The following is a 25,510-nucleotide window of genomic DNA, read 5'->3' on the forward strand; positions in this document are numbered from 1 at the left end:
GTTGACCCCTTCCAATATTTCTGGGAGCTTGTTAGCAAACACTACTGATTTTAGTTAGTTTCTTGATACTACATAATGACAGTTAATTTGAATATTGCCTTCCTTAACTAGGTTGGTCTTGTCAGAATAGTAGTGATTTTGCAAAGGATTGCAATTTGCTTACATGTAGATTTCCTTATTTTCTTTTTTTTACTTTATTTATTAAATTTGATGGAGATAGAGAGAAATTGCGAGGGAGGAGGAAATAGAAAAGGAGAGACAGAGAGAGAGAGAGACAGAGAGACACCTGCAGCCCTGCTTCACCATTTGTGAAGCTTTCCCCCTGCAGGTGGGAACTGGGAGCTCGAGTCCAGGTCCTTGCTCATTGTAGTGTTTGTGTACTTAACCTGAGCCCTAGATTTCTTTATTTTCTCCAGCAGTGATCAGTGTATTAGATCTGACATGCAACCTTAAAAGTATCTTTGATAACACCTCATCAAATCTAGTAAGCATCTCTGGCCTTCTCTAATTCAAACTTTCAGTGGCATTTGGTCTTAGAGTTGTCAATTAAACTTGTCTCTTTTTTTTTAACCAGAGCACTACTCCGCTCTGGCTTATGGTGGTGTAGGGGATTGAACCTGGGACTTGAGAGCATCAGGCATGAAAGTCTCTTTGTATAACCATTATGCTATAATGCCACCCTACCTATACTTTGTAGAATCTTTGTGCAGACAATATGTCTGTGTATGTATATATATATATATATATATATATATATCACTCCAGTCCAACTTTTTCAGATAGCCGAAGAGAGAGAAAGAATAAGAACAGAAGAAAAGACATCATAGCACCTAAACTTGTTCCAGTACAGATGACCAGATTTGAACCTGGGTTGTGTACATGACAAAGGAGGCATAGTATGCTTTTCAACTATCTTGCCAACCCTCTTCTCCTCCTCCTCCTCTTTCTCCTCACTCTCCTCCTCTTTCCTCGGTGCCATGGACTGAACCCAAGGCTTCACATATTTAAGATTTGTGTCCTTCTGTTCAGCCAAATCCCTAGCCAAATTTTTCTTTCTTTCTTTCTTTTTTTTTTTTTTTTTTTAAGACCAAAACACTACTCTAGCCATCCTTGGAGTTCCACATGTTCTGTCTTTGTCATTTTCCCATGTGGTGCTGGAGATCAAACCTAGGGTCTCACATAGATGAGGCACATTCTCTAGTACTGAGCCACCTCACTAACCCTGCAGGACTCCTTTTTTAACCACTTGATTTTGAAAGAATTCCATGTAAGATCTTACTTATGTGAGAGCATCAAAATACACAATCTTCAAATTATACCTATGAGATCTATTTTGCCAAACCATATGTATCCCCAAGGCAGACATCTCAAATGTTAAAAGGCACAGTTATTCCCTTATTCAATAGAGACTTAATGAATACCCACATGTGTATTTATTATCCTCACTAGGATGTTATAGCTACTTCTTTATGTCTAAAACACACACTGAAAACCTTTCAATTCAATCTGTATTTTCTAGTTTGATAAATGATACCATTAGCCACTTGGTTACCCAAGCCATAAATTTAGGATTCATTTAAAATGTCTCTTTCTCCTTTACTGCTCACCTTTAATCCTTATCAACCACTGTATTCACATCCAGTTGCTTGACAGATTCTAACAGTTATTACTGTTTATTTCAAATCTGTGCTTATGTCTGCATCCCTAGACCTATGTCTTAGTATAGGCTCTCATCACTGTTTAATTCTTCACATTACTCCCAACACCTATCTTCTTGATGATGTAAATCTCACTGTCGGTTTTCTTCCCAGAAGCACTTCATCCTTCCTGACCTTTAGAACTGAGGTCAGGGTCAGAGAGATAGCATAATGATTCTGCAAAAAGCACTCATGTTTGAGACTTCTAGGTCCTAGGTTCAATCCAGGGTGCCACCATATGCCAGAGTTTAACTGTACTCTGACTAAATAGATACACCTTAAAAATAGAATTGAGGGGCTGGGTGGTTGTGCACCTGGTTGAGCACACATGCTACAGTGCACAAGGACCGTGGTTTGAGCCCCCGATCCCCAACTGCAAGGGGGAAAGCTTCACAAGTGGTAAAGCAGGTCTGCAGGTATCTCTCTGTCTCTCTCTCCCTTTCTAGCTTCCCTCCTTCTCTCAATTTTTTTAAATAAAGATAATTTAAAAAAATAAAAAATAAATAAAAAATAGAATTGTGTTTAAGTCCCTTAATTTAGCCATAGCATTTTTCTCCACTTGGTTCTTGCTTTATTTCCTGCCACTGTGTACTCTGTTCTTTTTATTTTTTAAAAGCTTTTCTTTTACATGAATAGTTTTCTTCTTAATTTTTTAAAATAATCCTTATTTATTGGCTAGAGATGGCCAGAAATGAAGATGGTAGGGGTAGATAGATAGATAGATAGATAGACCTGCAGGCCTGCTTCACCACTCAAAAAGTTTTCCTCATACCAGGGGCTCTGAGGTCCTTGAGCATTGTAACATGTGCGCTCAACCCCATGTGCCCATTTTTCTATATTTACTGTAGATAGAGACAAAGGAACTGAGTGGGAAGGTAGAGGGGAAGAGAGAGAGAGAGACCTAGTCCACTAGAAATCCAGTTCTGAGTGCCAAATGAATGAGTGAATGAATGAATGAATGAATGAAAATATATATAATTTTACCAGAGCACTGCTTGGCTCTGGTTTATGGTGGTGTAGGGGAATTGAACCTGAGACTTTGGAGCCCCCATCATGAGAGTCTCTGCATAACCACTATGCTATCTACACCCACCCATGAGTGAATTTTTAAAAAAGATTTTATTTACTTATTCATGAAGATGAGAGAGAGAGAGAGAAGGGAACCAGACATCACTTTGGTACATGTGCTGCCAGGGATTGAATTTAAGACTTGATGCTTGAGAATCTAATGCTCTATCCACTGAGCCACCTCCCAGACCACATGAATGAATATTTTTTAAAGTGTGCTTAACATATTGTTAAAATATTTGTCACTAGTGTAGACTTTCATGCCTACAGTTCAGAGGGTCTGTGTTCAATTCTCAGCAACACCCTGAGGCAGAATTGAACAGAGCTTTGGTCTTGATATTCTCTCTCTGTTTATCTATCTCTCTCTTTCTCTCCTTCCTTCTTTCCTTCCTTCCTTTCCTCCCTTCCTCCTTATTTCTCTCTCTCTCCCAACTAGCTAACTAACTAAATGCTTTTCTAAAATCCTATCATTAATGTGTCATTAAGCCCATTTGTACTAACTGCTCCAAATATATAACTCAGTCTTCTAAGCAACACCACAATGAAGATTATTATATCTATTTCATCAATGAGGAAACCAAATCTTTTAAATTTTTTAAAAATATTTTATTTATTTTTAGTGAAAAAGGGATACAGAGAGAAAGATACACAGAGAGCTACCAGAGCACTGCTCAGCTCTGGCATATGGTGGTGCTGGGGACTGAACCTGGGACTTTGGAGCCTCAGGCTTGGAAGTCTTTTGCATAACCATTATACTGTCTCCCCAGCCCTTTTTAAATTAAAGAAGAAATTTCCAATATTTATTTATTCCCTTTTGTTGGCCTTGTTGTTTTATTGTTGTTATTGATGTCGTTGTTGTTGGATAGGAGAGAGAGAAATGGAGAGAGGAGGGGAAGACAGAAAGGGGGAGAGAAAGACAAGACACCTGCAGACCTGCTTCACCACATGTGAAGTGATGCCCCTGCAGGTGGGGACCCGGGGGCTGGAACCTGGATGCCAGTCCTTGAGCTTTGCGCCACCTGTGCTTAACCCACTGCGCTACCGCCTGACTCCTCCTTTTTTAAAATTTTTAACTTTATTTATTATTGCATAGGGACAGAGATAAATTGAGATGGGGAGAAGAGAGAGAGAGAGAGAGAGAGAGAGAGAGAGATAGACACCTGCAGCCCTGCTTTACCACTCGTGAAGCTTTCTCCCTGCAGGGCTTGAACTTGGGCTTTTGAGCGCTGAGTGTACACTTAACCAGGTTCGCCACTGCCTAGCTCTGAGAAACCAAATCTTAAAGCTGTGTAATAATTTCTGAGGGTTACATAGCCAGCCAGGGACTCAGATCTGCCTGACTCCACAGCCTCAACTATAGTCATTTTGCTTGGTAAGAAGAACCATTTTCCCATGGGCAGTTGGAAATACAGGACAATAATCTGTATGCACATTGTTTTATGCATACATAGGATAAAAACTTAATCCACATTCAGTATACATGTCTTTTTTAAAGTTTTTAAAAATATTTATTTATTTACTGGCTTTTGTTGCCCTTGTTGTTCTACTGTTGTAGTTATTATTATTGTTGCTATAGATGCTGCCATTGTTGGATAGGGCAGAGAGAAATGGAGAGAGGAGAGGAAGACAAGAGAGGGGGAGAGACAACCACAGACCTGCTTCACTGCCTGTGAAGAGGCTGCCCAGCAGGTGGGAAGCCTGGGACTAGAACCAGGATCCTTATGCTGGTCCTTGCGCTTTGCACCACCTGAGCTTAACCTGCTGCGCTACCACAGGACTCCCTAGACTGTCTTTTAACTCCACACTGTCCCCAAAGAAAAAGGGTGCTTTTGTGAAAGGGAACAAATCAGGAAGAAAATTGTTCCATGACAATTTTGGAATCACAAGAGGAAGCACAGATTTCTACAGCAATGACTTCACTTCCATGTCCTTGAGATCACTGTGCAGAGCAAGACTCCATGTTTCTCTCTCACTCTTGCACTATTTTCTTTTCTTTTTTTCTTTCTTGCTTCCTTCCTTCGTTCCTTCCTGCCTTCCTTCCTTCTTTCTTCCCACCCTCCCTCCTTCCTTCCCTCCCTCTTTCTTTCTTTCTCTCTCTTTCTTTCTTCTTTTTTTTTTTCCTAACCAGAGTGCTGCTCAGCTCTGGTTTATGGTGGTGTGGGGGATTGGACCTAGGACTCTGGAGCCTCAAGCATGAGAGTCTTTTTGCATAACCATTATGCTATCTACCCCCACTTCTCTTTTTTTTTTTAATATTTATTTTATTTATTTATTCCCTCTTGTTGCCGACTTCTCTCTCTCCCTTTCTTTCTTTCTTTCTTTCTTTCTTTCTTTCTTTCTTCCTTTCTTTCTTTCTACCAGAGCTCTGATCATCTCTGGTTTATGGTGGTGCGGGGCATTGAAACTGAGATTTCAGAGCCTCAGGCATGACAGTTTATTTGCATAACCATTATGGTGTCTACCCCCCACCCCCTGCCAGAATTTATATCTTATACTTAGATATGTTTATCTGTGTACCTTGTATGTTTCAGATTAGAATTGCATTCTTTCTGAAAACACTCTCACACACCTTTTCCATGGACTAAATTTGTAACTCTTCATGACTATAGATAAATCATTAAATCTGCTGGCATTTCGTGTTTCTGTTTTTAAAATAGTAATAGGAAATAAAAAACAGAATCACATTTTTATTGTATGCAAAAAGAATTCTCACATAAGCCTAAAATATGAAGGAATCTACTTTTGCACTGTGAATCCACTGGAAAGGAGAAAAATAAAACCCAAAAAGAGAGTATAAAGTGTGTGTGTGTGCGGGGTCAGGAGAGTGCTCCTTGTTTCATATTATCATCACCATCTGGATTGTAAACCATTTGATTCTAATTCTAGAATCTTTATGCCAGAAATAGCTTATTAGCAAGGAGATATGCTGGAGTATTGTCAGGGATGACAGTTTTTATTTGTTTTTGATATCTGTATCACAAAATGATAAAGCTGGTAATCCATAAAATGTAGAAGGGTGAGCCATTGCCCAATACTTCTGTTACATATACTTACAGCTTTTACATTCCAATTCTCCATCACATCTCATAAAAGGGCAGAGATCACACTTGATATGCAGAAAATCCTTCAAACTCTTTCTCTTTTTTTTTTCTTAAGAAAGTATTGAACACATAAGGGTTCTATCCAGACTTTATAGGCCAATTTTTGTACAGTACTTGACATTTTATTCCTAGTCAGTTTTTCACAGTAGTCATATTAAGAGCATACATAGTGTAATTGATCTTTTTTTTTTTTTTTGCCTCCAGGGTTATCACTGGGGCTCAGTGCCTGCACTATGAATCCATTGCTCCTGGAGGCCATTTTTCCTATTTTGTTGCCCTTGTTGTAGTTGTTATAGCTGTTGTTGTTGTTGGATAGGACAGAGAGAAATCGAGAGAGGAGGAGAAGATGGAGAGGGGGAGAGAAAGATAGACAACTGCAGAGATGCTTCACTGCCTGCAAAGTGACCTGCCCTACAGGTTCGGATCCTTAAGCTGGTCCTTGCACTTTGCACCATGTGTGCTTAACTCACTGGCTACCGCCCAGCTCCCCCCCCCCCCAACTGATTCTTATCTTGACCACCTATAACATTTATTGAATTCACATGAGTTCACCATTGTCCGGTCACATTGATTAAAACATGTCAGCTCTTAGCTATGTGATTTTGAGCAACTTATTTAATCTTATTAGGCTACTCTTCAAGACATGGAAAACAGTGGCTGGTGAAATGGCTCAATGATAGAGTACTGGACTTGCATGGGTGAGACCCCAAATTTGAACCTGAGCACAGCATTTAGCAGAATGATGCTCTGACTTCAGTTTCTTGCTTGCCTTCTCAAAGTAAATCTTGGAAAATTAAAGAGGGGTAAAATAGTACCTGCCTAGTAGCCAATGCATTTGACAACTCCATCACAATAACGTAGAACAGTTTGGATGCTGAGAGCTTGCAAAGACTAAACTGGGTGTTAGTTTTTCTTTTTCTTTTTTTCTTCTTACCAGAGCACTGCTCAGCTCTCCTTTATGATGGTGTTGGGGACTGAACCTGAGACTTTGGAGCCTCAGGCATGAGAGTCTCTTTGCATAACCACTATACTATCTACCCCTGCCCAACTGGGTGTTCGGTTAATTATTTAATTCAGTAAAGATAATGGCAAGGAATTACGTTATTTGCATTGGGAAGAAGTATAAGAATTTGAATTGAGGGGTCTTGAGTAACTATAATGTTCTGAAATGGTGGTTATCTTTTTTCTTTTTTAAGTCTCTCTTTGGGGAAACTTCTTATGGTATTTGATCTTCATGATTTTAAAGCAAATGCACCATTGATAGAAGGAACTACAGTTTTCTCTTAGGTTTTCAGGGTTGGGGCTTCTTTGAGGAGGGAGGTTAATGTTCTTTGGAGGATGGTGCATAGGACAGTGACAGTTTTAACCCTTTCATCTGAAATGTTTTTTAGAAGCAGGCCAGTAGGCCTTAATTTAAAAAATTTTTTAAAATCTTTTTTCTCAAACCGTACAGCGTTGAATTTTAATGGTACAAGCACTTGGTGTTGAAGGAGTTAAAGGGCCCCCCACACCCTCTCCCCGGACTTGGACTGGTTCTTTTGTGTACACAGCTGCAGCTGGAGCGCCGGTCGGAAAGGAAATGGTTAGAGGAAGAGCTGCTTTTTAGAAAAGGCGAGTCTGCGAGGGGGCAGGCGGTGGCCCGGGGTTTTACATGCCAGATGTAGGCCTGCCCGGTGCCTGCCTGGAGCTGCTGGCGAGGTTGCCTCAGCCCCGCACCAAGGGAGGCGAGGTGATGAGTTAGCGGGTTGCTATGGGGACGGGCCGGGGCACGTGACCAGGGTGCTGCTGCCAGCGCTTTGACGTCACGGCAGGGTGGGCGGGACCTCGAGAGGGCGGGGCGGGGCGGGAGCCTGAGCTGCGAGAGAAGGGAGCGGGCGAGCGAACTGGCTGCCGGCAGTGTCTGCGCCAGGAGCAGGCGAGCGGGAAGCCAAGACGCAGCCACCTTCCTCACCAGCCAGCCCACAGCGGTTTGTTCCCTTCCACGGGAGTGCGCCAATGCCTGGGCCGACCCAAACCCTGTCCCCAAATGGCGAGAACAACAACGACATCATTCAGGATAACGGGACCATCATTCCTTTCCGGAAGCACACAGTGCGCGGGGAGCGATCCTACAGGTAATGGGGTGACACCGGGAGGCCCGGGCGGGGGCGCGCCGAAGCCAGGCCCATTATATAATGGAGCAGACTCGGCCCCCCAGCCAGGCTGCAGGCGTGCGTTTGTCAAGGCGGTGGCGATTATTTGGGAATCTGTTTCCATGTGCCATGTGGGGTGTGCACGGAGGCTTCACGACTGCAGATGGAAAGCATTTTTGTGAATAGGTTTGCTGCCTTCCAAGGGGGGTTTCCTTCCATCTCTGTCCTTCCACATAGATTTAAAAAAGAGGGGGAAAAAGGCAATGCAATTTCTCTCCCTTTCCAAAGGCAGACGGGCCGTAACACTTCCTGCCTCCTTCCTTTTTAGATTTTAAAGGAACCGTTTGGTAGCTGTGCCAACAGGCTGATAACAGGAGGATGGCGAGGAAAAAAAAAATGTTTGCACTTACCCTGGGGCCTGGGGTGTGTGTGCGCGCGCGCGTGCAGGGAAGATGGAATCCTCTAGATTAAGCTGCAGTCTGTGATGTTAAACGCCAGATTGATGGAGCTTTGTAAGAATTCTTGCTCGCTGATTGGTGCAAGGATTGACAGCAGAGGTCATGGTGTCAGACGTTAACCAAGATTTTCTCCGTAGAACACAAGGTTTATTAGAAACAGACCAGATTGTAGTGGACTTGGGAGGGGTGGAGGGAATACTGCGTGTCTTTATGCATTTTCTTGGGAGTTATGGTCCACATATGGGCGGGGGAGCCTGCCCTTCTTATTTACAGTAGGGAGGTAATTCCTGGTATTTTGCTGAGGTCTGATTTGAGGATGAGACAGATCCTGGTCATTGTATTGTGAGCCTTTTGATTAATGAGCTGGCCTGTATGGTTGGCATCAATTTTACATTAGCATATCTGGCAATATGTTCTAGTAGATAAGCTCATTAAAATTGTTTGCATTGTTTGATAAGAATAACAATGTAATGGAGAATGCAGCTAGACTCTAGTGCAGCTCAAGGCCAGACTTGAAGGGAGACTGATAGCTTTGCTCATATTTCCTGTTAAGTTCTTTTGTACCAGGGTAGTTATTTTTAAACGTTACCTTGATAACCACTAACAATGCCTTTGCCTTAAGGCCCAACACACATACCTCTAAAGTGCATCCTCTCAGCTAGTGAGCAACAGGAAATAACTTTTTTTAAATCTCACATTTAAATATTCAGATAGTATGGATGGCATATTCTCTGTGTGTAAATGTTGCATAATAGTACCAAAAGGACCCCCCCCCCATTTCCTATCTCTGGCCAAAGAAATGCTGTGTTTGCTGACTCCAAATAAATAAATAAATAAATAAATAAATTATAAGCAGCCTTTGCCCTGTCATCTCTGACAGTTATATAAATACTTGGAGTTAATTTTGGCCGTCGTGTCCATGAGGTCACAAAAATCTCCAGCCTCATGATTCCAGCTAATATGTTGACATGACATCCCTACAGACTCCAAGTGCTTGGTTTTTTTTGGTGGGGTGGGTGGGTGGGTGAGGGAATATGGGCGGGGCCGCAGGTGAATTCCCAAGTCCTTGTAAGTCTCTTAATATAAACCAGAATTGGTGCACATCTTCTAGGTCTCTCCTTTTTATAGACCCCATTTGTTTAGAAAGGTCCTATTCCTTCACCTTTCACTGTGGTCACTCCAAAGCCTAAAATAGAAATTTCAAAAACAAAGTCAGGAGCCCTGAGTTGTTTTTAAGCCATATTTATTTAAGCTCTTAAAGGTAATAAATGTGGATCCCTTGTTGCCTAAATTATTTAATGTCTGATATGTATATTATAGTTGGTTTTAAGACTGAGTTTGACTAGTACCCACATGGGGGTCAAAGAAAGTTACCTACCTGGGTTTTAATTACTCAAATGAACTGACTTGAAATAGCAATAGGAACATCACTTAGTAGAAAGTTTAAATATTATTTTTTGGTGATAAATAATTGGTTAAGAAATAAAATTCTATTTACTTTCTAAAACTCAATCCACATTATGAAATTATTTCTAGTTTGCTTTCTGAGTGCTTGAAATCTTTTTTTTTAACTGAATTTTAATAAAGAACAGATTTTTAAGTCACTAAAATCAGTGCATTAGTATTTTATATAATAGGATTATTAGACACTATAGTGAGCAGAGCCATCAACTAAATGAAGAAGCAAGTCTCCAAAATTGTGTCTGTATTGTATTATACAAAGATCATAAACAGTGGTCTGGGAAGTGGCGCAGTGAATAAAACATTGGACTCTCAAGCATGAGGTCCTGAGTTCAATTCCAGGCAGCACATGCTCCAGAGTGATGTCTGGCTCTTTCTCTTCTCTCCTCCTTTCTTATTAATAAATAGATAAAATCTTTAAAACAAAAAACAACAACAACAAAAATAAGAGTATACACAGAGATGGGCACTCTTGATGTTTTTCTTGGTCTGCTTCTCTTTCAAAGTGAATGGATGACCAGTATAGTATAACTACCACTTATATTTAAGCAGAGCATAATATGACATACTATTCTACCTAGGAGGTGGTCTATAATTATTTTGGCATCCCAAAATAAATATTATTGCCAATTAGTTGCTCAGGGAAACTGGAACACAATTTTTAAAAAATTATCTTTATTTATTTATTGGATAGAGACAGCCAGAAATGGAGAGGGAAGAGGTATGTAGAGAGACAGACCTGCAGCCCAGCTTCACCACTCACAAAGCTTTCCCCCTGCAGGTAGGGACTGGGGGACTCGAACCCGGGTCCTTGTGTACTCTTGTGTGACCATTTAAACAGGTGCGCTGCTACCCGGCCCCTGGAACATAAATTTTAACTCAGTTTTTCTTTTCCTGGCTGTAGGTTCAGTCATTTTGTCAACAATGAGATGTGCTAAAGAATTATTTGAGTCCTTATGTAGGGCTTGGGTAAACCCTGAGTAGACCAGAGGGAATTTTCTTCCTGGTTCCTTAACTGGTAGATAACTCCACCCCATGCCCCACCCATGAGGTTGTCTTTTTTTATTTTATTTTTTTGAGGTTGTCTTTTATCCCGGACTTTATTTTCTACGTTTGTTCTGAATGTGCAGATTATCTCTGCATTCTTACTAATTTTGTAATGTTAATGCCAAATGATTGAAACAGATTTTTTTTAGCAGAGCTATATAATGTAAAGAGAATACTGCTATTCTTCTTCTAGCTATGATGAAAGAGATCTCTTTCTGGACTTGTAGGACTAGACCACCCTTCACGTGGCAGGTAGCTGTAGATGAGAGAGGCCATCAAGAGAACAAGACTGGACTCTTAAGAGCACAGTCACTGGGCAAGTGTCTACTCTTCCCAACAGGAGGCAGTATTATTATAACATTTGCCCCAGTTGTTTATCAGTAAACATCAAATGTGGTTCGTGACCCAAATACCTTAACCCAGGTAGGTGTCTGCTGGTGTAAACAGAGCCTACTTTTATAATCTGAACTAGAGTGGTTGGTAAATTACGATTGAATCTAGCTTGTCTTTTGATGAGAAGAGCAAGTTTCATTTAGAAAAAAAACAACCCTAGGACCTGGGTTCGAGCCCTTGGTCCCCACCTGCAGGGGGAAAGCTTCGCAAGTGGTGAAGCAGGGCTGCAGGTGTCTCTCTCTCTCTCTCTCTCTCTCCCCCTCTATCTCCCTCTTCCCTCTCAGTTTCTGGCTGGCTGTCTCTATCCAATAAATAAAGATAATTTAAAAAGAAAAAAGAAAGAAAAAACGACCCTTCTGTTAGAAATTTCCGTTGAAAAAGAGCAAATGCAGAAATGGCTCAGCAGAGCCTGTGTGGCCTTGCATGTCATGTCCACTGCTGTGTGATCACCTGCTCTGCCCCAGATTTCTTACTGCATTTATGCCCTCTCACAGTTTGCATATTTTAAGAGCTGCTTAAAAAAATAAATGTGGTGTGAGCATCTAAGGTGACACTGTTTAATTCAGAGAGTGAGCCAGTAGAGCTTGGGCTCTCCCTGGAGAGGTTCCTCCCTATAGCTCTGTTTCATGCAGATGCTAGTAGGAAATGAGATTTCTTAACTGGCTCTCTGCCTACACCCTCTTTGTTTGCATACCTCAGGCTTTTCAGAATGAATGTCTAAGTCCAGAGGACTATTTCCACATGGGTGCTTGAGTGTGCAACCACAGTAGCATATGTTTTGGAATACTTAAAAAAAAAAAAAATCACTTGGCCCCAGGAAATGGATTGTAAAAAAAGACAAACAAGGGTGGGGTGGGGTGGGGTGGGATGTGGCAGTAGCACAGTGGGTTAAGTGCACAAGGACTGGCCATAATGATCCCGGTTTGAGGCCCCGTCCCCACCCGCGGGGGGGGGGGGGGGTAGAAGAGGGGTGCTTCACAAGTGGTGAAGCAGATCTGCAGGTGTCTTATCTTTTTTCTCTCTCCCTCTCTGTCTTCCCCTCCTCTCTCGATTTCTCGATGTCCTATCCAACAACAGTGACAGTAATAACAACATTAATAATAACAACAATGATAAACAAGGGCAACAAAAGGAGAAAAAATAGCCTCCAGGAGCAGTGGATTCATAGTGCAGGCACTGAGCCACAGCAATAGCCCTGGAGGCAAAAAAAAAAAAAAGGTAAACTGTGGTCCGGGGAAGTGGTACAGTGGATAAAGCATTGGACTCTGCAAGCATGAGGTCCTGAGTTCAATCCCCAGCAGCACATGTACCAGAGTGATGTCTGGTTCTTTGTCTTGCTCCTCCTATTTTTCTCATTAATAAATAAACAAATAAAATCTTAAAAAACAAACAAACAAAGAAGACAAAACTTAACACGGGCTCTGTCATCCAGCCATGCAATTTTGAAAAATGAACTCTTGCTAAGAAAAACAAAGAAAACCCCCCTTCCACCCCCACTGTGTGTGTGTGTGTGTGTGTAAGATTGTGTGTGTGTGTGTGTGTGTGTGTAAGATTGTGTGTGTGTGTTTGTGTGTGTAAGATAGTTGTGAAAGCTTGTTTCATTCCATGGAAGGTACTGGAGTAAGGCTTGTTTTATCAGGATGTAGATTTCATGTTGCATTCCCCAAATAGCATTGGCAGAAAGCAAAATTCTAGCCTAATACATCTGTTAAGTATGTATTACTATCATCTGGGTTTACCACTGTCCTAGAAGGCTTTTGAAAATAGCAATATCTGTCCTCATTCTTTTTCTTAGCATTCGTAAAAATCAAAGGGTAACTTCTGCTGAAGTGGAGGAAGTTTTGTTTCTCTGGCATCTTTCACCCTCTCCCTTTCTGTCTGAAAAAAGTCAGCCCAAAACAGTAAAGTTCCAGTAATGAGAAAATAGATAAATAAAAATCAAAACTTAGCTTGAGTGTATGGTTATTAGGTATCTAATTTTGGAACGTCTTTTTAGGATTGTTTGTGAGAATTTCTGTTAGGGGCATGGTCTTTGAATTTTCTGGCCCTTTTGTCTGTTAGTGGCTGCCATTGGCGTTTTTGTATTCAATGCAGGGCCTTAGCAGATAGTGGTTTGAGATGGTCCTCTGGATTTAGGAGGTTGATTTCTGTATGTGCAGTATGTTCTTTGTATTTACAGGGCTCTCTTGAAGCTACAGTGAATAAATCCCTTATATCAATGCAAGGAGAAATATCGGGGCTAGCTGAAATAATATCATTGGGTTTGGAGAATTAATTCAACAAATATTTGGGAGTTTGCTCTGACTAAAGTCTCTTCTGGATGTTTCTTAATGGCTAAGTCCTTAAAAAGAAAAAAAGTCACTTGTCAGCAGTTTATTTTGTAGGAGACACACCTTGGTTTGGCTTCATAACAAAAGTGGTTTGAATTTCCTGAGCCCACAATGATTTATAGTCATAAGAAAAAGCTACATTCTTTATTTCTTTTTTAAAATTTATTTATTATTAATAAAGATAGGATGAGAGATAAAAAGAACCAGATATCACTCTGGTACATATGCTGCCAGGGATTGAGCTCAGGACCTCATGCTCGAGAGTCCAATGCTTTATCCACTGTGCCACCTCCCCGACCACAGAAAAAGCTGCTTTCAAGGCAAATGCTACTTTCCTGCAGGAAACTAGAAGACATTATGAGAGACTAAAAAATTGGTGGCAGGATTATGGGCATTAGAGTCAGAATTTTTATCCATTTAACAAGGTGTCTTTTGGATAGTAGTGGAAAATAAGGTGGGGAATTTAAAAGTGAAGGTAGGGTGATTGGAACTTGAAAATGAAAAGCCATTGTAAGCTCATTAACTGAGAAACAGCAGATTAAAAGCAGAAGAAATATGTGTTAAATTTGATCTCCAGTTTTGAAATGAGAGTTGAAAAGGAAAATGGAATCTTCTGTTGCTTGCTCCCCCTACAGAATGACTAGAGAATTTGTAATTCCTCATGAGAGAACTTCCAGGATCAGTGCAATTAGCTAGGTTTTTTTTTTTTTTTTCTTCTGCCTCCAAGTTTATTGCTGGGGCTTGGTGCAGGCACTACAAATCCACTCCTCCTGGCATGTTTGCATGTTTTTTCCCCCTCATTTAATTCAATAAGACCAAGAGAAATGGAGAGGGGTGGGGAAGAGAGGGAGAGAGAGGGACCAGGCAGTGGTGCATCTGGTTAAGTGCACCCATTAGGGTGGGGAAGAGAGAGAAGGGAGAGAGAGGGACCAGGCAGTGGTGCATCTGGTTAAGTGCACACATTAGGGTGGGAAAGAGAGAGAAGGGAGAGAGAGGGGCTAGGCAGTGGTGCACCTGGTTAAGTGCACACACTACAGAGTGCAAGGACCTGGATTTAAGCCCCTAGTCTCTACCTCCAGAGGGAAAGCTTCATGAGTGGTGAAGTAGTGATAAAGTAGTGGTGTCTGTCTGTCTGTCTCCCTCTCCCCTCAATTTCTCTTTGTCTCTGTCCAATAGTAAATAAATTTAATTTAAAAAAGAGAGAGAGAAGAAGAAAGACACCTGCAGACCTGCTTTACCACTTTGAAGAGTCCCCTCCTCCAGGTGGGGGGGCAGGGGTTTGGATGTGGGTCCTGGGCATGAGTCCTTGCACTTAGTACTATGTGTGCTTAATGAATGTGCCACTGTCTGGCCCCTAGAGTTTCGTTAACTCCGGACAACTTCTCTTGGTAGAAACATTCATCTTGTCTCTGCTTTACCCCATTATTGAACTAGAGCTTAGATATTTCATTCTTAGCCAACTAGAGCTTAGATATTTCATCCTTAGCCAACTTTAATGGGTGGTTAGTGTGGAGTGCTCACACTGTACTGGCATCTTTCCAAGCTCAGAAGAAAGGTGTCCTGTACCTATTGTGATCTCACTTATGCTATTGTAGTTAGGCATGACACTGACGAAACTCCTTAGAGCACTCCTTGTAACTCCAGTCCAGATCTTTGCAGAGCTAGGCAATGACCACCTATTGTCAAGCCCTGGGGTGTACTGAGAGTCTTACCTGAATTATATGAATTGGTTTACGTCTGAATTATGTCAGTTTTACTTTAAAGGAAAAATGGATTTGTTCCTCCCTATGAAAAGTACCTTTTCCCCCCACAATGAAATGTCTCAGCATATGTTTTTCCTGTCTTGGGGTATGCTACACTCAGCTAACACCAGCAACACTATTCCAGTGGCCCTTTTCTAATAACTCTCCACACACAGCCCATTGGTATCATTTGGAACTTGTTCCTTACCTCATTTTAAAACTGATTTGTAGCCCATCTTGGATGGAGCTTGAAAAAAATCATGTTAAGTGAAATAAGTCAGAAACAGAAGGATGAATAGGGATGATCTCACTCTCAGACAGAAGTTGAAAAACAAGATCAGAAGAGAAAACACAAGTAGAACCTGAACTGGAATTGTCGTATTGCACCAAAGTAAAAGACTCTGGGGTGTGTGGGGGAGAATGCAGATCCAAGAATGAGGACCTAGTGGGGGTTGTATTGTTATATGGAAAACTGGGAAATGTTATGTATGTACAAACTATTGTATTTACTGTCGAATGTAAAACATTAATTTCCCAGTAAAGAAATAAAAAAAAAAAACTGATTTGTTTACCTTGATGGCTTTGGTCCTTGGTAACTATATTCTTTCAAAGTGGCCATCTGTAGTTCACATTGACAAAAAAAGGAAATTATGACTTTCGCCTTTGAAACATTTTATTTCTCCTCACAAACATGTTGTCAAGTGGACCTCAAAGGTGATAGTTTATTTTAATGAAAGTAAATAATGAGTGAGGTAAAAATTAAATGTGGCTTTATAGGCCATCAAGAAACAACTTAGTAGGTTACTGCGGGGGGGGGGGGGGGAGACTTCTGCATTTCCTGGGTCAGATCTCTCCAGGCTAGTTAGGATTTTACTTCTTCGAACCAGGTCACACTTTCTTAAAGCATCATATTGACTTTATTGGTCTCCCCCCCACCCCCATCCCCTACTTCCTAATGGAGCAGAAGGATTGTCAAGTTGATGACTGCTTTTTTAATGATTCCTTTTCTGTAGTTTATTTATTTAAAACAAAAAAAAAAAAACCGCTATCGCTCTGTCTCCTGTTCTTTTTAGCTTTTATTTACCCCAGGCAGGTAAAATATGCCAAAAGAATCTGATTTTGGCCATGACTTGAAACAGGAGAGGAGCAAGGCAAAAGATTCGAAAGGGAAGAGTACATGCTTGAAATACATAGTGTGAGCTGGTGGACATCTATGAACCTTGTAACCCCGTGTACAGAATTGGCCCTGAAGTTTATGGCCAGCGTTTCTTGTTACATATAAGCCTAACCATGCAAGTCAAGTGCTGTCCGTGTGAGGCACATCTTCACTTTCTTTGACGGCATTTTCTCCCAGATACAATGTTTTGATTGCTTGCTTGCTTTAAAGACATTAATCCTTTAGTGTCAGCCAATCCTGGCAAAGCTCTCAGAGGTAATTTGTCAGAAATACCAAAGGTAGAAGACTTTCTTATTGTTCAGCTTTCCTTTGTGAACACTGGTGTCCCTTCCTTTAAGAACCCTCCATGACTCTCTGCAAGATTTGTGTTTGGTGCTTAGCAAATCAAGAGAAAGTGAAACTACACAAATGAACTCCTCTTTTTGACCCTCCACCCCTTTCAACTTCCTTTTTGGCATTTCTGACACCAAAACATGTTTTCAGGCTGCCACTAAAAATTTTAATTATAGTTCTTGGAATCCACAATTATTATTACTTTAAAATTTAAGTCTGACTTCCAGCAAGCTCCTGATCTGTTCTTTCAACAAATTTACTGAGTTTCTCCTGTATGTCAGACACTATGCTGGAACTTCAGACTACAAAGATAACTCACAGACCCTCTGTGGGAAGCCTCTCTATGAGGGCAAGAGTGGTAGATGGTGCTTGATGGGAGACATCTGAAGGAAGTAAGTCACCCTATTTGACTCCAGTTAGAGTTAATTTTGTGACTATTGTGCCAGTAACTTCTCAGAGTATCATGTGGTTCAGTGCATAATATATCACTATGCATAAGGACCCAGGTTCGAGCCCCTGCTGTCCATCTGCAAGGGGTATGCTTCACAAGCAGTGAAGCAGGTCAGCCGGTGTTATCTTTCTCTCTCCCTCTCTGTCTCCCTACCTCTCTCAATTTCTGTCTTGTCAAATAAAAATAGAAATTAAAAAAAAAAGGAAAAAACGGCTGCTGCGAGCAGTGGATTTGTAGTGCAGGCACTAAGCCCTAGTGATAACCCTGGTGACAAAATAAAAAATTAAAAAAAAAAAAAGACATCTCAAATCACCAATGAAATGCACGCTCTTCCTCTGCCCTTTGTGATTTCACACATAGCAATCCAGAGTCCATACTTTGTTCCATTTTCTCAAGAGCACTAGCTGTCTTTGTTGGTTTTTTGTGATGTGTCCTGCCTGCTTAGCATGCTCCAGTAATCTCACACTGACTGCAGAATAATCTTCTGAGATATCCTCTTTGAACTGTTTTCTTCTCATTCATTGAGCAGCAGGTATTGTGTGGGGCCATAAGACTGTGAGATTGCAGGTTACCTCTTATTTTTTTTTTTTGCCATTGATCTCAGTCCTTCTATTCTCTCTCCACCTGTCAGCCTCGTTTTCAACCAATTTCTGGCATTAATGTAACCCCTACTACAGTGTGACACCAGCCTAGAAACAGGCCATGCTATCTCTCTGGCCCAGCCCCTCACTGATGGTCTGGGTACAGACTGAATAAATCCTCATGGAAAGTGACCAATTAAGAAGAAACAAAGAAGAGGAATGCTTTGAATATTTTAATGGAGCTGTAGGGACCTGGTCACCCTCAGTAGCCATGACCTAGAAAGCCAGTGGTACTTGTGAGCTGAGTGTCTTGTGAGGCAAGCGAGCCTAGGATGTGATAAAAGGTAGGTGATGGGGTGCTGGGGAAATCTTTAAACCACAACGGGGGGTGACCATGAAGGGCTGATCAGGGTAGATGTGTTAGCCCTTCTCTCTTTCCTCCTTGCTCTCTCTCCCTCTTCCTCTCCCTCTTCCTCTTCCTCTCTCTCTCACCTTCTATTTCTGGGAGCTGAGTAAATCTGCCCTTCTAACACTTATCTCTAGGGGAAAAGAAAAATTAAGTGATGAGAGCCACCAGCTGCCCAAGGTTGGAAAGGGGTGTGGGGTGGGCTGGGAACACATACTTAATTGAGAAGCAGGTTTGGTGCTGGGAATCCATTTTTTTTCTTTCCCAGGAATTTCTGGTAGACAGCAAGCATTGTCCTAACACTGACAGATGTCTGTGTGAATAGGAAGGAATATATTTCCAGCCTGTGTAGCAAGTGTGGCATTGCTGCCTCTAATCCAAATCAAACCTTGGGGACTGAAAAGGTGGCCAGGACCATCCAGTCCCTTCCTTCCTACCCTACATCAGTTAGCACCGGTTGGGGTGCTTTGAGAGCCCCCAAAGCAGGCAAAGCTGGGGCTCTGGCTTGAGACTTAGTTTCTTCCTTTTTTCTTTACTGGGGGTGGGGTTGGGGGAGGGAATTAATGGTTTACAGTAAATACAATTTTTTGCTACATGTGTAAAATTTCTTAATTTTCTCAAGACACTCACTAGGTCCTCTGCCATCCTGTAGCAAGACCTGAAGCCCTCCACCCATCTTTTATTTTGATGCAGTACAGAGACTTTTTTTTTTTTTTTAAACCCAGAGCACTGCTCAGCTCTGGTTTATGGTGGTACAGGGGATTGAACCTGGGACTTCGGAGCCTCAGGCATGAGAGTCTCTTTGCATATTCATTGTTCTGTCTGCTCCTGCCCTCATGCTGTCTCCATTCCTTTCTTGTGAACTGGTACATCAACCTCACAGGATTCTTAAGAGGATTTGAATGAGATACAAAATATAAAGTCTGTCAAGCAGTGACTTGTGGGAAGCCTTTTGAAATTTCAGCTAGTGTTCTTGCTTGTAGTTTACCCAGTCTACCCAGTCTTCAGAATAAGCTGTGATCTTTGTGTCTTTAGCACTCAGTACCTTACCTGACACATAGCAAATGCCCATGAAAAGCTCAAATTGAATCTGGAAAAAGCTCAGATTACACTGTCAGTCTTTTCCCCTTTACCAGCTTCATTTAAAAATTCAAATTCATTCACGTGTAGTCAACAGCACCCATCTAAAGAGTGTGATTCAGTGAATTTTAGACAGTGTACATACTCCATCCCTTCTCAGAGATTCCTGGTAGCAGGTATAGTTCATTTCTGTCCATAAACCCATCAGCTTCTGCTGTACTTCACCAGAGATTAGATTAAATCACATTACGTTCCATTTACTGAATCATACAGATTGTTTTCTTTAGTATTTGACTTCTCTTACTCCGCACAGGGATTTTGCGATTCGCCCATACCAGGCTGACTGCCAGCTCATCACTGTTTATTGCCAGGTAGTACTGCATGGTGCCACTTCATCATCCACTGTTGGATGAACACTAGGTTGTCTGATTCTTGGGAATTATGAATAGAACTTTTTTCAGTATTCATGTGAATGTCTTTGTAGAAATACATTTTCATTTCTCTAGAGTATAAATATCTAGGTATGGAATGATTTGGGTCATGATTAGTGTTTGTCTTTGGAAAACTTAAGATGTCACAGAAATTCTTTTGCCCATTTATTGTTCCATTTTGCATTCCTACCAGCAGAGCATGAAAGTTCCAGATGTCTCAAGTCTTTGAAACAAGTTCTGTTGTTAGCCTTTTCCTTTCGCTTTTTTGTGGGTGTGTAGAGACTATCTCACTGAGATTTTCTGTTTCCCTACTGGTTAATGATATTCATGTGCTCAATAGCCATCCATATTATCTTCCTTAGTGAAGCATCTGTTCAAGTCTTAGCTCATTAAAAAAAAAATAATGTGGTTAGATTACTGTTATAAAAATTATAGAAATATAATCTGGAGAGTATAAAATAGTCTTGACATAGTTTTTTATTTTTTAAAATTTTAGTGGTTATGAATCTTGCTTTTTTTTAAACCAGAGAACTGTTTAGTTCTGGCTTATGGTGGTGTGGGACCTTGAACCTGGGAACTTTGGAGCCTCAGGCATGAGAGTCTGTTTGCATAATCATTACACTATCTACCCCCCCCACCCCATTCTTAATTTTAATATAAACCACTCAAGAAAAAGAATAGTTGCTTCTCTTTTTTTTGAAATACTTTAAAAAATTATCTATTTATTTTTTAAAGATTTATTTATTTTTAAATTTTTAATTATCTTTATTTATTTACTGGGTAGAGACAGCCAGAAATTGAGAGGAAAGGGGGAAATAGTCAGGGAGAGTGACAGAGAGACACTTGGCAGCACTGCTTCACCATTTGCAAAGTTTTCCCCCTGCAGGTGGGGACTGGAGGCTGGAACCTGGGTCCTTGTGCATTGTAACATGTGCGCTCAATCAGGTGTACCACTACCAAGCCTCAAGACTTCTTAAAAAATGTATTTCTGTTTAATCTTTATTTATTTATTGCATAGAGACAGCCAGGAGTCTAGAGGGGGAAGTGTGATAGAGAGGGAAGGAGACAGAGAGACACCTGCAGGACTGCTTAACCATTTGCAAAGCTTTTCCCCTGCAGGTAGGGAACAGGGGTTGAACCAGGGTCCTTGCACATTGTAACATGTGCTCTCAACCAGGTGTGCCACCACCCAGATCCCTTCTCTTTTACCATTGTCCATGATGCCTTTTCTAGTAACTGGACCCACATTTAAATGATGCTGTTAAATAAGACCGCAAAGAAATAGCAGAATTATTAGTTTAGCTCAGAAAAAAAAGCACCAGCTTCAAAGTTTTTAAATGAAAGCATTCAATATAGAAGCCTTGAGGGTTTTGTTAAATGTGAGATTTTTTTTTTTTAATTCTATGGAGAAAATAGCCTATAGTTCTTTGGATTGAGTGTGTCCTTATAACAACAGGTCAGGCTTCCCACTACTAAGAGGAAAATGCATGTTTTATTTCACATGGCTGGTAAAAGTTCTCTAAAATTAAGCCATTATGTAAATTAATATTTAAAATCCTATATCTTGGGGCCTGGCAGTGACATACTCAGTTGAACAAATATATTACTGTGCACAAGGATTAGGGTTCAAAACCTGGGCCCTCACTTGCAGGGTGGAAGATTCACAAGCAGTGAAGCAGTACTGCAGGTGTCTCTCTCTTTCTTTCTCTTATTTTCTCTCTGTCCTTTCACACTTGATCTTAGCCAAAGGCCAAGAAGTGATCTCTCTGTCCTGTCAAAAAGCAAAATCTATGATTGTATTTATCATATTTAAAATACTAAGACAACATAATTGTATTGTTTTGTAGTAAAGATTTTGTTTTCCAAAAAAGAAAGAAATGTTTTCTTTAAATGCGACAAGGAACCAATTTTCATACTTTCCAACTCCTTTCCAAGATAAAGAATCTTCCCCTTCTTTTTTTTAATATTTTTTAATTGTCTTTATTTATTTATTTATTGGATAGAGACAGCCATAAATTGAGCAGAAGCAGGGAGATAGAGAGGGAGAGCGACAGAGACACACATGCAGCCGTGCTTCACCACTTGTGAAGCTTTCCCCCTGCAGGTGGGGACTGGGGTCTTGAACGCACTGTGACGTGTGCTCAACCAGGTGCACCACCATCTGGCCCCCCCCCTCCTCCTTTTAAAAAGAAATTCCAAAGCAAATATCCCCTCAACTCTTGTTCACTGTATTTTTTTTTTCTTTTCTTCTCTTTTTTTTCTTCTAGGGTTATTGCTGGGGCTGCACTACAAATCTACTGCTCCCGGAGGCTATTTTTCTTCCCCTTTTTTGTTGCCCTTGCCCTTTATCATTGTTGTTGTTATTATTATTGTTGCTGTCATTGTAGTTGGATAGGACAGAGAGAAATCGAGAAAGGAGGCGAAGACAGCGGGGAGAGAAAGACACCTGCTGACCTGCTTCACTGCCTGTGAAGTGACCCCCCCACCTCCCACCCCCACCCCCTACAGGTGGGGAGCAGGGGCTCAAACCGGGATCCTTAAGCCGGTCCATGAGCTTTGTGCCATGTGTGCTTAACCCACTGCTCTACTGCCTGGCCCTGCTCATTGTATTCTTTCCTCGTTCCAATTTAGCAGATTGACTGTTTAGTCAGTTTGACTCTGGCCTTCTGGGAACTCCCTAAGGAAAAATTGTCTCTGGCAGAATTTAGAAGCTGGGAAGCCAAAGCCCAGTAAGGTCTTGGGGTTTACCTGGGAGGATCTGCTAAGAGACCTTGTGAGTGTGTGAGAGGGTGGAGAGGGGTGGCTTTCCAGCTTTTTCACTCTTTCTGGTTAAAAGCCAATTTTCTGTTAACTACATATGTTTTAAAATCCAAAGATAGTATAAAATATGTCGCTTAGGATTTCACAAATGCTCCAGGCCAGCTAGATAGTGTGGTGCAGCTGATCTCATCTGTCATTGACTCATCTCGTTGCAAAACCCTCAGACCCAATTTCAGATGAGTTGCAGCTTCCATGATGAGGATCACCTTTTGCTATCGAACTAGACGATGATGATTTTCTGTGTTCTGCTGGGGACTGAGCAGATCACAGCCACCCAAGTATCAGCAGAGTGTGTTCTTTTCACTTTAACTGAAGTTGTTCCATGAAAGGAAGCCAAGTACCATTACACAGGACATCCTGTGATTCCCATAGTTTACGATGGCCAAGGACACGACTTTTATTTATTTATTTTTAATAGTAAGTTGATTATCTGTTTCCTTTCCTGCTGACAAGGGAACCCAGAACCAACGTTGTTCTTTTGGCTTTATGCTCATTTTTTTTTTGGGGGGGGGGGGGAGTGGAAGGGCTAGTGGTTTTCAGTAAGTACAGTTGTTGGTACATGTGTAATATTTCTCAGTTTTCTGTAAAACATTCTCACTCCCAGCCTAGGTCTTCATCCACCATCATAAGTGCTCACTTTTAAGTTAATAATTTTGGATGGCCTCCAAATCCAGATGACTCATGGGCTGGGGAGACAGCACAATAGCTGTACAAATATCCTTCACGCCTGGGGCTCTGAGGTCCCAGGTTGAATCACCAGCACCACCATAAGCCAGAGCTGAGCAGTGGCCAGGTCTCCCTCTCATATCTTTCTCTCTGTATTTTTTTTTTATTATTAAAATAAATAAGCAAAGTATTCTTTTAACAAGGTTCCCACTCCTGTCTTAAACTAATAATGAACTAAAACAGAGGGAAAATAGCCAAACTAGAGTGTCTTAGAACTAAATTTGTTAGCATGAAATTCTGGAATGTATATTGTGATGCAACTCCTTAGTGAAATGTAGAGCAGTTATCAACGTGGTGAAGACAGGAAGAGACTAGCTGGTTAATATAAGCATGTGCATATTGTGTTTGTTTCCCAGGATTACCCTAGTAAATGCCATGAACTAGATGACTTGAAATTTATTTTCTTTTTTTCTTTTTTTTTTTTTTTTAATTTTTATTTATTTTATTGATTCCCTTTTGTTGCCCTTGTTGTTTCATTGTTGTAGTTATTGATGTCATCGTTGTTGGATAGGACAGAGAGAAATGGAGAGAGGAGGGGAAGACAGAGAGGGGGAGAGAAAGACAGACACCTGCAGACCTGCTTCACCGCCTGTGAAGCGACTCCCCTGCAGGTGGGGAGCCGGGGCTCGAACCGGGAACCTTACGCAGATCCCTGCGCTTTGCGCCACCTGCGCTTAACCCGCTGCGCTACAGCCCGACTCCCTGAAATTTATTTTCATAGCTATGGAGGCTACATGTCTAAAATAAAAGATTTTGATGGTGCCGTCATCCTGGAAGGTGGGGAGGGGTCATTCTTTGCCTCCTCCTGCTCTTAGCTCATAGCTGTGTCATTCTGATCAATTTCTTTCTTTTTTTTTTTTCTCTTTAAAATTCTGTTTATTTACTATTGAATAGAGACAGAAATTGAGAAGGGAGGGAGAGAGACAGAGAGACACCCACAGCCCTGCTTCACCACTCGTGAAGCTCCCCCCCCCAACCCCCTCAGGTGGAGACCAGAGGAGGGAACCTGGGTCCTTGCACACTGTAGTGTGTACACTTAACCAGGTGCACCACCGCCTGGCCCCATTCTGATCAGTTTCTACCTCTCATCCATGTGCGTCTGTGTCTCTTGTTGTCTCTATATGGCCTAGTCATATCTGTAGTAAAAGTTTTTTGTTGTTGTTCTTTTGAAAACTAGTCAGTTGCATGCCATGTGCACGACCCAGGTTTGAGCCTGACCCCCACCACATTGAAGTAAGCTTTGATTCTGTGGTCTCTCTCTCTCTCTCTCTCTCTCTCTCTGTGTCTCTCTCTTTAATATTTTATTTATTTTATTTGTTTATTTTTTACCAGAGCACTGCTCAGCTATGGCTTATGGTGGTGCAGAGGAATTGAACCTGGGATTTTGGAGCCTCAGACAAGAGAGCTTTTTTTGCATAACCGTTATGCTATCGTTATGCTATCTGGCCTGCCCTCTCTCTGCTTTCTCTGTGTTAAAAAAAAAAAAAGGTTTTTTTTGGGCCATGCACACAGTGCAGTGTTGAACTCCAGCACCATGTGGAGGTGCTCTGGCTCTGGATAAGCCCCACTATACAAGGTCTCTCCCTCTATCTGAATGAAAAAAGAAAGCCAAAGTCAGATGTGATATAATCATGCATGTGCAAGCCTCCACTTGCAAAGTAAATAAAATAAAAATCTTTTGTAGCACATAGACAAGCATAAGTTTATACAATGATTCAATTTTCTTAAAGTAATACTTGTTTGATACACTTGTTGCAGTGTTAACTGAACAGCAACTGAAACAGTGTAAAAGGAAGTTAGGCCTTGAAGATATTGATCCAACGTTTATATATTAGGTCTCTAGTTTAAATTTGGGAAGCCAAAACAATTACAAGTATACCAAACTGCTACTTCAGATTTTGTTGTTATTATTTCTTTTGAAATTGAAGTTGAGAGGGAAGGGGATGATTGAGACACCTGCAGCGCTGCTGCACTGCTTATAACCTTTCCTGCTGCAGGTGGGGATGGGGGTCTTGACCCTGGATCCTTGAACACTGCAGTGTGTGTGTTTAATCAGGTATTAATCAGGTATGCCAC

General features: G+C 41.3%; 1 protein-coding gene across 8 annotated transcripts in view; it reads left to right on the plus strand.

Moving 5' to 3' along the window:
• MAPRE2 (microtubule associated protein RP/EB family member 2) overlaps positions 1-25,510 on the plus strand; it is a 202,173-nt gene that overhangs the window by 70,076 nt on the left and 106,587 nt on the right. Inside the window, exon 1 of one of the 8 annotated variants that reach the window (XM_060173713.1) lies at positions 7,708-7,980. The exons of 6 other annotated variants lie outside the window; for them this stretch is intronic. In XM_060173713.1, the coding sequence (XP_060029696.1) occupies positions 7,862-7,980 (119 nt within the window). In that variant the 5' untranslated portion in view covers positions 7,708-7,861. Of the gene's footprint in view, positions 1-7,707; positions 7,981-25,510 lie in introns of those variants that run through there. One more of the 8 variants, XM_007520952.3, reaches the window with a different exon arrangement.

This window comes from Erinaceus europaeus, chromosome 15, assembly GCF_950295315.1.
Source record: "Erinaceus europaeus chromosome 15, mEriEur2.1, whole genome shotgun sequence".
Classification (NCBI taxonomy): Eukaryota; Metazoa; Chordata; class Mammalia; order Eulipotyphla; family Erinaceidae; genus Erinaceus; species Erinaceus europaeus.